Here is a 17,410-nt window from a genome sequence, read left to right on the forward strand (position 1 = left end):
GAAAATTACATCTTCCCGATGTTTTAATGTCTTTTACCGAGGGACAGCTGCTTTTATAACTGCGTGGTGCGTGACAAAGCATCGCAGTGTACCAAATTCACCACGTATCATGTTCTCATTTAGAATATAAGAAAATAAGCAGCGAGTCCAAAAACTGAGGGAAATTAATTCACTAGAACTGTTTTTTTTTCTGTAATTCTGGTTAAACTTGATGGATAATGGTTAGAAAACACTGAACAACACAGGAAAAAACGCTGCACAGGACAGGACACAACATTATCTAACATCTACTGGCGAGGCACAAACACCGCCTGGGTTAGAGGCTCCACTGCCTTTGGGGCCACCCACACTAAAAAATGTGTGCTGTCATGGTAATGCAAGGCTGCCCGGAGGCGGCTGCTGTTGCGATAGCACCGTTTTCTTTAGGACTCGTCTTGTCGTTTTAAGGATATCTGTTGATCTTAAAACAACACTCTTGTACCCAAGTTTTGCTAGATGGGAGGGTTAGCTTGCTGGACTTACTGTAACAAGCTATGAATAAAAACTATGTGTTAGTTCAGCAAGCAGAGAGGTGTCTGAATATTTAATATGTGCCTCTTCCTCCCCTCCCAGGTGTGATCATCGTGCCCAGCGCCGGCGTGGGCATCGTCCTGGGCGGCTACATCATTAAGAAGCTGAAACTGGGAGCTCGTGAGTCGGCCAAGCTGGCCATGATCTGCAGCGGAGTCTCCCTGCTCTGCTTCTCCACGCTGTTCATCGTGGGCTGTGAGAGCATCAACCTCGGAGGAATTAACATCCCTTACACCACCGGGTGAGGAGCGTGGAGGGAGGGAGGGAGGGAGAGGTGTGGGGGGGGGGGTGACTGGGAGGGAACAGTTTCGGGGAATTGGTGGGTTGTCACGCATCACTGCTGACGGGGGAAGAACCACGTCAGCGCAGTGTCGAGGTGTCTGTTTTGTGTCTAATCTGAATTGAAAATTTACACTGGGTGTTGTGTGGTCGGCATGCGGTTTCCACAGTGATGTGATTGTGGAGGATGGAGAGAGACAGCCAAACACACTCGAAGGATAAACGAGAGAGCCAATGCAGAGATAAAGACCGAGGGGAAAACAAGCACAGAGAGGTACAATATAAGTGGACAAAAAAAAACATCCACAGAGAGAAAAACAAAATTATGAAAGAAGCTTGAGGAGAGGTCAGGTTTAGATGAAACGGTAAGAGAGAAATAGCCATGGTGACCGTTGTAACATCATTTCAATCATAAATAGTCTGTTTTTCCCTCTCTTTCTCTTTTCTCTGTCTCATTCTCCATCTCTGCTCATGCTTGTTATGTTGTAACCTGATGGATGTCCTCTCTGAAACCCCCAAACAAAGGCAACATCCAATTTATTAATCTCAAGGTTGTGAATAGGGATGGGTTTTCAACCTCGATACTTTTTTGCATTTGGACCAGACAGTAATAATTACAGCAGAAAGTACCTACTGTTTTTTGGTCTCCTGTCTCCTGTAATTTATATCCTGTCCAAGGCGACGTCCTTGTATTTTAAAGTGTGTCTTCTCCGTGGGAGGAGCTGCTTGTGCTTCTCCCACAAAAAATATTTTTGCTAATCTGTTATATGAAAACATGCTAACACCAACATATTTGGGAACCAATATGACAACATAAAAAAATAAATCATTAGGAGAGCAAGACCCCAAAAAAGCTCATCAAATGGGCTGTTTTAATGTCTGCAACAGGGAAAGTACTGCTGTTCTCTTTTGAGACCTGTTTGACACCATTTAAAGTATGCAGAATAAGCCATTTTTGATCATCTGTACACCAGAATATTTCAGGGTTTTATTGAGAAATTCAATGGAGATAATGTCAAAAATATTGCAATATGCCGGCCCTATCCTAGAACATAAAATAATCTTACTTGAACTCCACTTTTCAGGTGTTGCAGAGAGCATAACACACCAGTCTCTGTGCAGTTGAGTGAATTAAGTTGAATTGCATTGTGGGTAATGTAGGTTTTTGACAAGGGAGAATGTGTGGAATAAAAAATATGATACCTCTGGTTGTGCTGAATCGATTTTAATCCTTTTTTTAAGAGTCCAACAGTGTTTTGGGAGTGCAGCGCTCAATCTGTGGAACACTTAAAAATGATGTGGTAGATGTGAAATGAACAAAATCAAACTTTGGGCACAAAAAACCCCCAAATGACATAAATACATGGAAGCTTTCATCATTATCATTCACTGAAGTCTGCTGATTGGAGTTGTCATGTTGTGACATCCAGACTGAGACTGAACTGGGAGTCATCAAGGCTAACACAAAGAAAGAATCAAATTTTGACACTTAGATGTCCCCGACTTCGATTTTGACACTTATACTTTATTTTCTTTAAGTAAACATGTCTAAAAGCAGACATCTCTCTCCTCTACGTTAATAAATACCTCCCTCGTTTATCGCTCCTCTCACGTCTCGTCGTAATTCCAGGAGCAAACGGAGTCTTTGAAAACTTTCGCTTAAATCAGAGGCAGCCGTTTGCTGGCTGCAGCTCGGCCTCTCTCGTATTAATTCATTTTACCGACGTGACAGAGTCAGCGGCCGTTTTGATTGCCCCATCTGTGGCCGATGTCAGGGAGGAAGCGAGCGTTCAGATCAGTGCAGGGATAACTGATAACGAGCCAGTAAACGGAGGCGTTTTCTTTTGGATGGAGCGTCCCTTGGAGCGATTACATGGCAACGATGGAAAACGTCCAAGAACAGCTTGGACAAGAAGATCTTTGGCTGACTGCCGTCTCTTTTTCCTCTCCTCTGTTACTCCCTCTGGTCTTTTTTTTTTATTTCCCTCTCCGTCTCTCTTTCTGTCCCTCTTGCCCTCCTTAATGCACTTTTTGTTATCTTTTCAATTTATCTCTTCCCTTCCCTTCCCTTCCCTTCCCTTCTATATCCTGTCTTATCCTTTTCCTTTCTCCATCATTCTTTTCTTTTCATCTCTCCTTAATGTCCTCGTTTATTCCCTCCTTCCTTCCACCAGTCCCCCAGGAACAGCGCCAGGCTTTGAAGACAATTTGAAATAGCGGCCAACCTGTGTAATTACAACGTCATGTGATGCTATTGGGCCCAAAAAGACTTTTTCCAATAGACTTACATTGTGAAAGAGACGTCTGTAAATCAGCTGATACATTTTTTTGAGGGTCACAACCACAGCGAGATGACTCCTCTCACTATCAGAATTTGATCCATTGGGTCTGATCACATTTCTGTCTAGAAATCTAGAAGAGCCGCACGATTGGATCATTTTTTCCCCATTCAAGTTAGCCGGAGGGCTAAACTGTAAGTTAGCGGTGTCGGCCAGTGGAAGTCTCTGGTGAGCATGCTCACTATGTGTTCATCTCTTTTACTTCTGGCTCACCTCCTCCTTGTCTCTTTGACTTCCTTCTGTCCTCACTGTCTTGTTTCTTTATTTATGGCTTAACTTTATTGAAAGGAAAACTAGAAACAAACAGAGCCACAAGTTGATTATCAGCCATCGGCTTTGCATCACTATTTTAGGGCTACTATAAAACAGACTGTTTGAGTGGGTATAAAACTAATAGCTCATCTACTGGCTTCTGAATAACCAAACAGCCTTTGAGGGGAACCTTTATTTACATCCTTTATTAACATGCATAAAATACAGCATTGAAGCTCTTATATTTACATTTATTTATATTTACCTTAACATTTGATATATACTGCACCGGCGTGTTTCCACTCTTCTTCTTCTCATTCTATCTTTGCTTTCTTCATCCATCACTTTACTTTATCTTTCACATTTCAAGATAGCTTTATCTTCCCTCTTTACCACTGCAGTTCATTAATATTGTTTTTTAGCTATCAGTGTAGCTACAGGGACGGCAGTGTTCAAGTGACACTCCAGATAATGTATCCTACTCATATGCACTTCAGTTCATGACGTTATTTAAAATAAACACTGCTGCAAACAAACATTCTGAATATTGTTAAGGTGACAATATAATAATATAATCTAATCATTGCACACAAGAAACGACTAAACATTACTAAATACCAAACAATACTATTAATTTGATTTCCAGGTTTTGACATGTTTTCACACAATAGCTTTACATTCACATGTAACTGTTGGAAGGAGATCATTTAAGAATCCTTCAGGTTTATGTGTTGGCATCAGTGTTAATTCTTCAACTTGTTTTCTGAGATAAATTATGTTTATTCTGTCAGTTTGTCATGGCGAGTGGTTATGAATACCCATGAGCCTCAGTTACTGTGGAGAAGATCCATCCAAAACTGAACCAAAACAATCTGAAAGTGATCAAACTGCTAAATGTTTTATCAGGTTTATCAGGAAGTGTGATCTTCAGCTTCAGATCACAGTTAGTGAAATACACAAGAGTTAAAGCTCTGTGAAGAAATGCACCATGGGAGTTGCAGTTGACTTGTCTCTTTGCGTTAGGCTTATAGCTTTTTGACTTTTTTATTAAAGAACTGGATGTTTTCGAACACAGTTGTCCATCTTTTACACTTTGTGACTCTAAAAAAAAGTTTTAAAAATGCAAAGTCTAAAGAACTTTTGTGTATGTTTTGTTTGTTTTCTCTCTCGCCAGGCCGACTCTCACCATGACCCAGAGGAACCTGACCGGAGGTTGTAACGTGAACTGTGGTTGTAAAATCCACGAGTATGCTCCAGTATGCGGCTCTGATGGCATCACTTACTTTAACCCCTGCCTGGCTGGCTGCAACAGCGTGTCCAACGACAGCACCGGGGTAAGAGACCTGGACAAGTAAACATAGTTGTTGATGTTTTTAAATGAAATTTAAAGTGCTAAAACTGAAAAGTGCAGGATATCAAGCTTTTAAACGTCTAGTATTTTTGTACATGTTTGTCAACTAATTATTTACTTTTGAAGGTTTTAAAGGGGACATATCACGCACATTTCTAGGTCTATATTTTTAGTATAGGCCACTACTGGAATATCTTTGTATTATTTACAGTTTTTTTTTTTTAAATTTGCACAAAGGTTACAATAAAAATATTACACAGTAAAAACTTATATTAAATTGTGCAGGAGAGGAAGGAAGCCCAGAGGGCTTATACAAAGTCCTCCTCTTCATTTCAACAAGTCATAAAAACATACTGAGTCATAAAACAATAAAACATCAAATAGACAAAGAAACGTGTATCGCAAAAAACAAGAGAAAAAGAAAAAATAATCAAAACAAAAATTTGAACACTTTAAATGTGTAAGAGGTGTAATACATACCCAGTCACACAAAATCCTTTATTTAGATAAAATATATTTTTTAAAATGTGTTTTAATTGTTATTAAAGAAGATGACGACTTCGAAGTTGTACTTGGTGAATTCCAGAGAGTTCTGGCTCTTCATGCAGCCCCTCAGTTCAGCCTCTGTCTGAAACAGGCTGTTTTAGCTCCCGTCTCTTTAAAAACCCTCCTCCCGATGAGCCCACTCCGTTCTGATTGGTCAGCTTCAGGAAGCTGCGTCTCGGCCGACTTCCATGCGGCTCAGGAGGCTACGTCAACAAACTATGAAACAAACTGTCGCAGTGGGATTTCACTAGTTTTTGTCGGTTTTTACTCTAAATATCAACTTTTCAAATACATTCGTATGGATGGCTGTTGATGGGCATGCTTGACGAGAAGAAGTTAACTCATCAGGTAGAAAAAAATGTCAATGAAGCGTTCAGAGCAGGCTGAAGCCCTGGATTTTGACTCACAGGCAACATTTTACATATGCTAACCTCAAGTCTTGGAACTTTGACCATGTTTAGCGTAGATATCTGACATCATAACAGTATATAAATAACAGAAAACCACAAAACGCATGATATGTCCCCATTTGATGAAATGTAAGATTGTAAAATTGGACCACAGGATTTGTAAAAATGGATTTCAAGTCCCAAAGATTTAAAAAATGTATTAAAGTGTCACTTAATACAAGTAAGAATTTAAGTGTGGAGGCTGGAACTGTTCTTAATGATGGTCTCTCTTGTTTACAGAAGTTACTCTAATAATATAATAATAAATAATAAAATAATATGTAGTTGAAGTCAAAGTGCCTAAAAACTCCTAAATACATATTCCTACTTTCCAGATTCGCAACTACTCGGACTGCGCCTGCGTTCAGAGCCGGCAGGTCATCACGCCGTCGTCCAGCGGTCAGGGCAGCAACCAGCTGCAGCTCGTCATCGTCAAGACCTACCTGAACGAGAACGGCTACGCGGTGTCAGGGAAGTGTGACCGCACCTGCAGCACCCTCATCCCCTTCCTCATCTTCCTCTTTATCGTCACGCTCATCACCGCCTGCGCTCAGCCCTCCGCCATCATCGTCACCCTCAGGTACGTAAATACAACTGGTTTTACTCAAACAGCTCACTGGTAGGGTTGCTGTGATATTATTGGAATGAAATAGACGCAGAATATCAAACAACTGTCTTAACTTTAGATTTCATGAGGTCTGAATTTAAACATAAACATTACCAGATATTACTGACTGACTCCGTATACTCCGTATATTGACTTTACTGCATCATTTGTCCGATCTGTCCAAAAAATCTGTCTGAAACGTATCTATAGTTGGTCTTAAAGCTTAAAGTTTATTTTAAAGAAAAATTAGACAATCTTGCTGAAAATTGGTGCAGTTGTTCATTAGTTGCTTTTGGCCCCTTATTTTTATTGTTTAAATCTCGTAGGGGCTTTAAATGTTAAAGTAAATTAGATTTAACTCTGTGGTATCTGCAGAAGCTCCGTGCTGGTATCATTCAGCTTCAGACTTCAGCAGTAACTGTGAAAACAGCCGAAAACAGGCGATATGTCTCACAGGAGTCGATATGTGAGGGATATTTGCACAGTGCAGCTAATTTTTGCTTTAAATCCTTGTTTGCAAGTTGTGGATTTCTTTCTTGTTGAATTCTGGTAAATTGACAGTGTTGGAATGTAACAAAGTATGTTTCTCAAATATTACTTAAGTACAATTTTTAGGTACTTTACTCAAGTATTTTCATTTTATGCTACTTTATACTTCAACTTAACTACTTTCAGAGGGAAATGTTGTACTTTCTACCCCACTACATTTGTTTCACTGCTCAAGTCACTAGTAACTTTTTCAGATCTAGTTTTAATGTGTGAAACAGATGATATATTATATATTTATAATTGATATAGAGATCTGTTTTCACCTTGACAACGAAGGGTCTTTGTTGATCAGTGTAAAAACTTGAAGTACTTTGAAGTATAACACTGAAGGGGCTATTTTGCATAGGAAGTACTTTTACTTTTCATACTTTAAGTCAAATTTTGCAACTAATGCTTCTGTACTTTAACTTAAGATATTAAAATCAGAACTTTTACTCAAAGGAGCATTTTCTACCTTTTTAACTGCGACTTAGATCTCAATATTACTACCACCAAGTGTGTTGGATAAACAACCGTAATTTGACCCCTTGTTCATTTCTAAGTGATGTTTTCAGTTCTTGAACAGATTGATGAAGCTGCTGAACCGATTGGACAATTTATCATCCTGTACATAATTATCACTTGTATTTACTGTGTTGTTAATGCAATATGATGTAAAACTTCCTATTTTTATGGAAAGCTTCAAGTCATTTTCTCTCCTAGGCTTCAATTTTCACTTGTTCTAATGTACAAATATGTAATTTTAAAGTCAGTTTAACATTAAAGCTTCCCTCCAGACATGTTTAAGCAAATATAAAAATCCTCTTCTTGCAATAATAAATCGTGTCTGGCATGTTTTGTCTACAAAAAATGTGCAGTTACCTTGTTAAAACTCCTTTAAAATACATATACTCCTTCTCACCTTATTAAAAAAAATATATTTAATCTCAGACATTTAACCGCTGGACACCAGATGTCTCCTACTTCACTGTAGAGTCCATTCTCAGTGTTTGTGCTCTGGAGGCTTCAAGTTTCCACATCACACTTGTGGTGAAGCCCATCCATCTGCATGCAGTTCAAAAAAACGAGTAACAGTTATTATATTTGGTTCACATTAACCTCCATTAATGTGTTTGTTTGTTGCAGGTCTGTCGCGGAGCAGGAGCGGCCGTTCGCTCTGGGAATGCAGTTTGTTCTCCTCAGGACTCTCGGTGAGTAGAAACACTACAGGACCAAAGAAAAGTTTACTTCCTTTTTTATTTATTACCTAAAACTGGTGACACAGGATTTCAGTCCTCCTTATCTTTGCTAGATGTGTTTATTAAGTGTGAAAAAGGTCAGAAATAAAAGGTACATTATAGTACCAACAGTCTTCTCTGGGGAGATCAGTGTCGGTCTTTAAAGCTGTACGCAGGAGAAGAGCGTCAGCTAAATGCATCGACTGTTAATGGACCGCACATTCTGTAACTGCTGACCAACAGGCTGATTTAGCGTTAGTGAGCAAATGAGATGTTGTCTTTAATGCCCAACATCACTGTTGAATAAAGGAGTAAAAGAGGCAAATTCGATTTTAGATATCAGACGTTTAGAAAGCTGCTGTCAGTGTGAATTAGTCAGAAAACTGTGGGCGAGGAGTTCGAGAGACGTGGGCACTAACCAGGCAGGGAGGGAAATGGAAGATATGTTTTTTTGCATTATGGGAATTGTAGGATGCAGTGTTGTTGTTTTTTTTTTTTTTTTGGAGCTTGGCCTCTACTAAGAGCTTAATAAGTCAGGATGAGTGTCCAGTGTTACTGAGATGATTTAGATTTTGTCAGATGTGGTAATTTCTCTGTTCATAGTTGGTGACGAGCTTTCTTCTCTTTGTATATCTTTAATTTTTCCCCCCTCTCATCCTTTTCTCTCCTTTTTGATATTTTTACTGTTTTCGTCTCCTTTCCTTTCTGTCTCCGTCCCCTTTTCTTGCCACTTTTTTCCTTTTTTAATGTTCTTTTTGTCCTGTGCTCCTTCTCCTCTTCTCCCTCCTCCTCTTCCTCTGCCATGTCTTCTCTCTTCCTCCCCTGTCCTTTCCTTCTCCGCTCCACTCAGCCTACATCCCGACACCCATTTACTTCGGCGCTGTCATCGACACCACCTGCATGTTGTGGCAGCAGGACTGCGGCGTCCACGGCTCCTGCTGGGAGTACGACGTCACCTCCCTGCGCTTCGTCTACTTCGGCCTCGCCGCGAGCCTCAAGTTCCTCGGCTTCCTCTTCATCTTCCTCACCTGGTACTCCATCAAGTACAAGGAGGAGCGGGTGGAGCGCTGGCTCAAGCGCCACCTGTCACCTGTCGACACCGTCGGCAGCCTCGTCTGCCACCCGGGCGGCCACAAGGGCCACGCCCGCACCCGCTCTTGCCCCGTCAACATCCCCCGAACCGACCCCAACGCTCTGCCCGCTAACGCTCCGCTGCGCGCCGGCGCCCTCAACCGTGGCGTCAGCACCCAGAGTTGCCCTGGCAACGAGCTGAAAGCAATAACTCCTACTCCCCCTGCAGCCTCGCCGTCGTCTACAGCGACGCCTGCCCCCACGCCGGCACGTTCGCTGGAACACGTGTCAGTCCGTGTCTGAGTCTCAGAAAGGGGGGTGGGCGATGGACCGACTTCTCTTCTATTCTGAAATCCAGTCCGCTGTGAACATGGCGTGGATTTTAGCTGCTGTCAACGGCACCGATCATCACCTGGAGGTCCAGCTCTCATCTCTTTTTCGCTGATAAAAAAAAAAAAAAAACACTAAAAAAGTGACTTTTAAGTTTCATCTGCACCGCTGACTTCTGAGGTCAAAAACCAACTGCTGAAAGTCACGATTCATTGTGAACCTCCAGATCAGCGGTCAGATGGCGTTAAACGGCTGTAAGTTGGACTAATTTAGGGATCAGCCAGCCCAGGAGACCCTCCTCTGACACGAAAAAAATCTGCTTGGTTGGTGAAAATATTGAAAGCGGTCGGGTGCTTTCTTTGTGATCTACCAGACACTACAGCAGGCGGACAAAGGCTTAGCTTCCCCGCTTTGGGTGGAGGAGAGTTCATCGCTCATAACATCACTCATAACCACCCCGCCCGCCCCCCCTCCTCCTCATGCACCTCGGCAATATGTGCCTTCTGCCACTACGGTCCTCACATGTACAGTACACTTTCAAACACTACACTTACAAACAACACATTAGACGCCCCCCCCCTCAGACAGACTGTGGTCATCCTGTAGGAATAATAATAAAAAAAAAAAATTCACCTGAACAGATACCTCAGCTTCACCAATCCTCCTGCTTCCCCTTCACCTCACGTCTCCGTGTGCTTCTTCTTCAGTTGTGGTTTTTTTTGTTTGTTTCGTCACCATCATGCGAGCGACTTTTGTTTTTCCGGACACTGCATATCAGCTATCTCATGGAACAAAAAAAAAAAAAAAAAAGAAGAAAAAAAAAACAACCAACCCTATGGAAATGTGATACACTGCAATTAAGTGTTCAGAACTGGAAACCGATGGCATGGTGCTATGTGAAAAAACAATGTTAAGCGTCGATTTTTTTTTTTTTTTTTTTTTTTGTTCTTTTTAGTCATTTTCGTTAGGGTTAAAAACACTTGAAAAGAACCCAACTGGACAATAGGTCACTGGGCTAAGCAGCTTGGCTCGCACAGAATGCATTCCTGTCCGATGCAAGGCCTTTTGTCGCTCCCCTGACACAATGACACGTAGTATTACCGCTGGAAGTCGGATTGTTTGGCTTTTGCCAGCTCCATACAATGCACCCATACATCCGAGCCGTCCCCCCCCACCCCTTCCCCAGACCGGCACCCTGATGATAAGTGGTTTAACCTGAAAAGAACAGGATCGGCATTTTCCTCCTGACCACATTCTTGGCTGGATGAGTCACCGGGGATTCTCCACACGTCTGGAAGAACACGGAAAAGGAAAAAAAAATCTGGATCTGGAGTTTTTTTTTTTTATTTTTTAGAGATTGGACTGGGGAAAGTGCTCCGGCATTCATGTCTGACTGTATTTCTGACTACTTCCCAGGCTCGACGAGAGATGCATCCAATCATTTTCCAACAGCAACACTCAACATTTGTACTGAACATGTAAGCAGACGAGTAGTCATGTAGAGGTCATAGTGTAGTCGTCTGTTCCTCGTCAGCTGCTGGTGAATTTTTTTGGGGATGGATAAAGTTAGTTTCCTGCATCGCGTACATGTAGGATCTGAGCAGTAGTCCCAGTGGTTTATGGGTAAGAGGATATCTTTGCGCGGTTTTCCTCGCCACATGCCAGACCGGTTTGCATACATGCAGATAAAGTGTAGAACGAGAAAAGAAGGTTGTGAACAGTTTTCTGATTTAGCGAAGTCACTGGAAAAGTCTAGAAAAACGCTGTCGGTCACTGTCGAGCTGCAGCTAATGATTATTTTCGTGATCGATTAATCTTTAAAATTCACCAGTTAATCGCTTGATCAAAAAAAAAGAAGAGGCAAAAAATTGTGAAAAATGCTTCTCTTAAATACTTAGAGCCCAAGCTGATGTCTTTAAATGTCTTGTTTTGTCCAAACAACAGTCCTAAACCCAAAGATATTCAATTTGCAATGATATAAAACAAAGAAAAGCAGAAAATCCTCACGATTTAAGACGCAGGGACACGAGTGTTTGACATTTTTTGCTTCGTAAACGGCATAATCGATCGATCTATTATCGAAATTGTTGATTAACTTTCTGTCACTTGACTAATCGATCAATCAACTAATCATTATAACACTATATTAGACCCCCAAGGGCACATATGTTTAACAGTTTAGGCCAGTTGTAGTAGTTGTGTTTTCCTTCCTGATGAATAATTTTCACTACAATAATCTCATCACAGCGTGCAAAAAAAAAAAAATCAAAAAAAAAATCTAATCATCAGGTAGTTTTGTGTCCATTATTGGGCCCTAAAAGTGAAAATGGAAAGAAGGCACTTAAGTCTATAAAATTCTTGAAACAAGTTTTAGAATAACAAACAAAAATGTCGTTTTTCCCTTTGCAGTGTCGCATAATCCTCTTATCGTGCCTTTTTTCTGGCATTGAAGAGGAGAAATGTACCAGAATGCAGACAGAGAGGATGCTTTTTTTATTATTATTATTATTATTGTTCAGTAGGAACAACACAATCGGCATTTTAAATCTTATTCTAAAAGTAGTTAGTTTGGTATAAAATAGTGGAAGTTTTGGATTTAGCAGCGGCTGTGGTCATGGATGAAAAAGTTAAGATCCCTGTCCTTCGTACAGCTCGGTGACATTTTTTAAAGGCGTTTTCCGAGGTCCGGTCATGTTTAACTGTTAACATGAGGATTTAAAAAATGGTGTGCATTTTCAAGCATCTCACCTCAGATTAGGACATTTTTTTTTTGTGCAGTATTACCACTTATTTCCTTAAAGAGCAGCCTCAGTGCTCATGGCAGGCAGTGTTACAGCCCTGTGAGTCATGTGTGTTTGTTACAAATCCCTCCTTTTTATTTCCCCCCCTTCAATCTTCAGACCTCAACGAAATATTTTTGATTTACGGACGCTTGTTCTGCCTGTTGGAGGTTGAGTGTTTCATGTATATACACACACACACATACAAGATGCAGTAGTGATTAGTCTGCCGGGTCAGTCGCTGTTGTCCGAGGACACCTGCTGGTTAGTTATGGAACAGCATGTGAAGCCAGAGATGAGACTTCTCAGGCGTTTTGATAAGTCAGATCCTGAACAAGAGAAGGAAAAACTTTTGATGAAAAAAAACAAAACAACCAAAACAGTATGTTTATTAGGAAAAGTGAAGTGTTCAAATTTGTGTGTTTGACACAGTGGGGTTTTGTGTCTCATGTAATCAATTATTTTTTAACATTTGAGACTTTTCAATTGATGGTTAGAATGATTTAATTGTTCCATTGGGGCTTCAGCTAACAGTTATTGTTTATTAAGCTGCCAATTTTTTTTTTTTTTTTTTGATTAATGGATGAATTGTTTGGTCTATAAAATGTTAGAAAATAGTGAAAAATGCCTGTTACATTTTCCTAAAGTGCTTCAAATGGCTTTTTTCTTTTTGTTCAACCAACAGTCCAAAATCCAGAAATAATTGATTTATTATCAGATTAGATAAAGAAAAGCAGTAAATCCTCACTAATGAAAAGCTGGAAGAAGTGAATGTTTGCTATTTAATAAAGCTAAAATACAAACATTCACTTCTTCCAGCTTTTCACTAGTGACTTAAAGGTGCAGTGTGTAGCAGAAATAGAGTATAATATTCATAAGTTGTTGTTGTACCATCATGTTTCTACAGTAGCCCAGAATGGACAAACCAAACACTGGCTCTAGAGAGGACCTTTTGTGTGTTTTGTGAGTTTTATGGCCACCGTACCAGCATGGAAGGGGAGGGGGAGGGGGAGGGGTTATCAGTTACCCCTAGATACCGTTAAATCTTACACACTGGACCTTTAAATGACTTATTATTTTACTTATTGTCAGCAAATCTCATGTGCAGAGCCAAACAAACAATGAACAACGAACTGAGCCAAACAAAAATGAACTGATCTACTTACAAGTATTTTGTGCATCCAAAGTCTGATGTGTTTGTATTCAGTAGACCTCGTTGTTGTCCAAAAACCACCACACCCCTGTGCATACAATGAACCTCTCCCCTGAGAGTTACTATCTTATCACTATTTTTACTCTTTGGAGACCTTTCTAAACACACAATGGTGATCACTGTCTTCAGGGATGAAGGAACATGTCACCCAGTGCAGCGTTCAGGCTCATTGAAGTGTTTTTAATAGTTTTTGGGCGACAACAGACGTCTATCTACAGCACAGAGGAATAAGATATATCAGGCTTTGGATACACACACAACACTTGTAAGTTCATTGCTGGTTTCTGCACATGAGATATGTTGACAAGAAGAAAAATATAGAGACTTACCAGCCATATATTTTAAACAATTACTTGATTATCAAAATAGTTGCTGATTTGATTTTCAGTCGTTCAACTAATCGATTAATCGACTTGTTGTTTCAGTTCAAACTGGAAAACCTAGCAGGTCATTTTTATTAACATCTGCTGCATTTTGAAGACATTTCTTAAATCCTGAAAGATGTTTTTTTTTTCTGGTGTTTGTAGATTTTAACCCGTTTCACAAGCCAAACTCATACTTGTGTTTCCTCCACTACCTTTTACATGAGGAATACGATCGCCAAACTTCTCAGTTTATAGATGTTACTAACGTTGTGACCAAGCATTCGATGCCATCTTTTGATACCTGACAGTTTCCAAAAAGTATTGATTGTATATCCAACCCCACAAACTGAAGGAAACGCATCTTCTTGCTCGTTACGTCACTTCTATGCATCACCAAAATGCAACCTTTTCTCATCATTTATATCTATACATTGTCCGTCTTTGTGAGGGAGAAGCATCTCGTGAAATGGGTTAAAAATCGACTTCACTGTGCAGCAGAATGAATATTTTTAACGCTGGCAGGATAAAAGTCTTTCAGGATTTTGGAAATGTCCTCAAAATAGGCGTTTAAGTGTCTCTTTTTTTTTTGTTTTTTTTTGAGGAAAACAGTGGCTCACATCTGTCACTTTGAAGTCTTGAATGTAAAGACGCCAACAACAACACGGAAGACACAAATTTACAGCGGATGTGTTGACAGGTTTCAAGGCTGCAATAATCAATTTTAATTATATAAGTAAAAGAAACATCTGCTCAGCAAAACGAGAGCTCACATTTGATGCGTGTTTTTTTTTTTTTTCTCGTGGTGTCTAAATTAACTCGTAAGACGACAAAATGCGGGGGAAGAGAGGGAGGAGATGGGACACATCCCTGTCCGTCAGCAAAATGTTCAGGAGAAAAGTCTGAAGGGACACAAAGGAGCCGCTGTTTTCACGCCGGGTGGAAAAGTACTTTGTGATCATCTTACAACTGCCAAAAAAAAAAGTAGCGAAGAAGAAAACTTTGGCGCATGGTTTCAGTACTCAACACAGTAGAGACAGTAGAGTAGAGTAGAATCACATAACATTCCATTTTCATGTAAAAGCGAGAAACTACAAACAGAAATAAGTCTTGTGTGGATCCGTGTAGTGTTAGTGAAGCACTGAGATTCTCACCCACCTATGTTCTGTTTCTCTGTGCCTGCGTTTCACATTTAAACTGCTGTTTTCAGTTTGTTTGTTTTTTTGTTTTTTTTTTACTTCCTGCGCAGCTGGTGTCGCACTTTCAGCTCGATCGCCACAAAAAAAAAAAAAAAAAAAAAATCACACAGACGGGATGAAATGTTGAGACCGTCTTCCTCATAGCTGCGTCTCTATCTCCTGTCCTGTCTTGAGGTGTTATAAATGCCTTTTTTTTTTTTGTTGAAGAGAATTCTCACTATCTTCGTATTTCAGGGTTCATTTAACTGTTTGGTGGATTTTTCTTTGTCTCGTGTTAAACGGGTTGAAGGTAGATCGCGCTGCTTCATGTTTTAGATACTTTTCCCGCAGCTTTAGATGATCTAAAAATAACGGGGAAATATCAGATGTTAGTGTCAGTATCTCAGAATCAGTTTTGCACTCAAGCAAAACCAATACAGAGAAAGGAAAGTGACAGTTTTTTTTTATAGCGACTGTTTCTTCAGGAGAAAGTAGTTTCATTGAAAACTATCTCTAATCGGAAGGGAGAAAAATGTTTTTTTTTTTTTAGGTATTCAGGTGAAACGATCTTTAAAATTTTGGCCCTGAAGCTTCTAAGGGTTAAGATTTTATCATTCAGTAATACAAGCTAAAACCTTTTGATGAGACAACTCAAAAAAATAATAATTTTACTGATAAAAATAGTAGTTTTCTACATCCAATGACAAATTTTACTGCAGTTTTTATCAATAGAAATTATTATTTTTTGGGGAGGGATAAGGAAATGCTGGCGTTATTCTATTTTTTTTTGTCCTCAATCAACAAATCCCATGAAAAGACCAAAACCAACAATGTGTTAATCCTTCCAGCCCAACCAGCCCATCGGTTCTTACTTAAGATATACATCTTTCAAAACACTTCTTTTAAAACAGAAAAGAAACTTACTAAAAACAGCTGAGCATTGCAGTTTTTAGGAAACATTATTCAAACAGGAGGAAGTAGTGCTTTTGTTGGGGACTATTTTCAGTGGTGGATAAATACAGATTTGGTGCACTATAGTATTTCTGGTAGTAGGACGGTGTGTGTGGCTCACTGATGTGTTTTTAATAGTTTTTGGTCAACAACAGAGCTCTAAGGCACAGAAAAATAAGATATATTCAGTTTTGAATACACACACAATACTTAGTAGATCATTGTTGGTTTTGGGGTTTTCATGAGATTTATTAACAATAAGAAAAAAGTAGATTATCACCAGACGTCCCCCCGTCTCTTGCTTTCCCTCATTTCCTGTCGTCTCTCTACTGTCAACTATCTAATAAAGCCATAAATAGAATTTAAAAGAAAATCTGATCAAGGTAGATAAAAGAAGTTCAGCTCAAAAGCGGCTTAAATCCAAATCCAGTTAGGCCCAAATCTGGTTTAAATTCTGCCAACAGGAGCTGATTCTCAATTTCCCAAATTCGCCAAAGTCTGCATCTCCAAAACCAGTGTCGCCTCACTTTTGGTCCCCTGTCACTGGAATACCGTAACAATCCCTCAAATAATTGTTTTTGTAGATTAAGATGACAAAAAGGCAGAAATCTGGGCGTATAAATTTGCAAGTATACTGTTATTTTAAACTGAGAGACATGTTTTTTATTTGAAATATTAATGAATAATGATTATTTTTAAACAGGAATCAAGGCCCAACGTATCCTGAAACTCACTCGATTAAACACTGTAGTTGAAATATTTTAGTCAAGAGTGAATAAGAGAAGAAAAAAACATCTCAAAATTATAGTTATGAGATTTGAAAGTGGTGTCGAGTGTTTCATCCTCAAACCTCATCCTCTTACCTGCTGACACCAGCTCCAGGATTTCACTGAATTACTAGTTTTTTTTTATCCTCCTCCGCTCCTTTTGCCGCCTCTCTTTAGACGAAGGAGTCGTTTTACCTCCATGTGTCGCACATGTCGTTTTCATGTAGTAATGTGGCATCATTTCCAGACACGCTAAAGACTGAATCTGGATCCGTATGAGCTCCTTCGCACTGATGCAGGTTAGAGTATTTTGAGTTTACCTTCTTCTCCTTTTCTTCTTCTTCTTCTTTTTTTTAATTATCAGTATTGTATTTATTTCAAAAGGACAGTGTTTTTGACTGACTGAAAGGCCACACTGATGAGAGGCAAAATGTAGATTTGTGGACACTGTTTACAAATGCCTTGGATACTTGACTTCTGTCAATAAAAATGTGAAAAAATAATAAAACAGTATTACAAAGACTAATGGTTTCTTCATTTATTTCTGCATGACATCTCTCTCTCTTGGTTTTTTTTAAATGCAGCTGCTCTCTGATGGT

The 17,410-nt window shown here is 39.7% G+C and overlaps 1 protein-coding gene across 2 annotated transcripts in view; it reads left to right on the top strand.

Annotated features, from left to right (window-relative positions):
- LOC122993643 (solute carrier organic anion transporter family member 5A1-like) overlaps positions 1-17,333 on the top strand; it is a 51,231-nt gene extending 33,898 nt beyond the window's left edge. For both annotated transcript variants that reach the window (XM_044367981.1, XM_044367982.1), the window contains exons 6-10: positions 613-811; positions 4,615-4,774; positions 6,122-6,366; positions 8,068-8,132; positions 9,010-17,333. In XM_044367981.1, the coding sequence (XP_044223916.1) occupies positions 613-811; positions 4,615-4,774; positions 6,122-6,366; positions 8,068-8,132; positions 9,010-9,533 (1,193 nt within the window). In that variant the 3' untranslated portion in view covers positions 9,534-17,333. The remainder of the gene's footprint in view (positions 1-612; positions 812-4,614; positions 4,775-6,121; positions 6,367-8,067; positions 8,133-9,009) is intronic.
- The last annotated feature ends 77 nt before the right edge of the window (positions 17,334-17,410 follow it).

Source organism: Thunnus albacares, chromosome 12, assembly GCF_914725855.1.
Source record: "Thunnus albacares chromosome 12, fThuAlb1.1, whole genome shotgun sequence".
Taxonomy (NCBI): Eukaryota; Metazoa; Chordata; class Actinopteri; order Scombriformes; family Scombridae; genus Thunnus; species Thunnus albacares.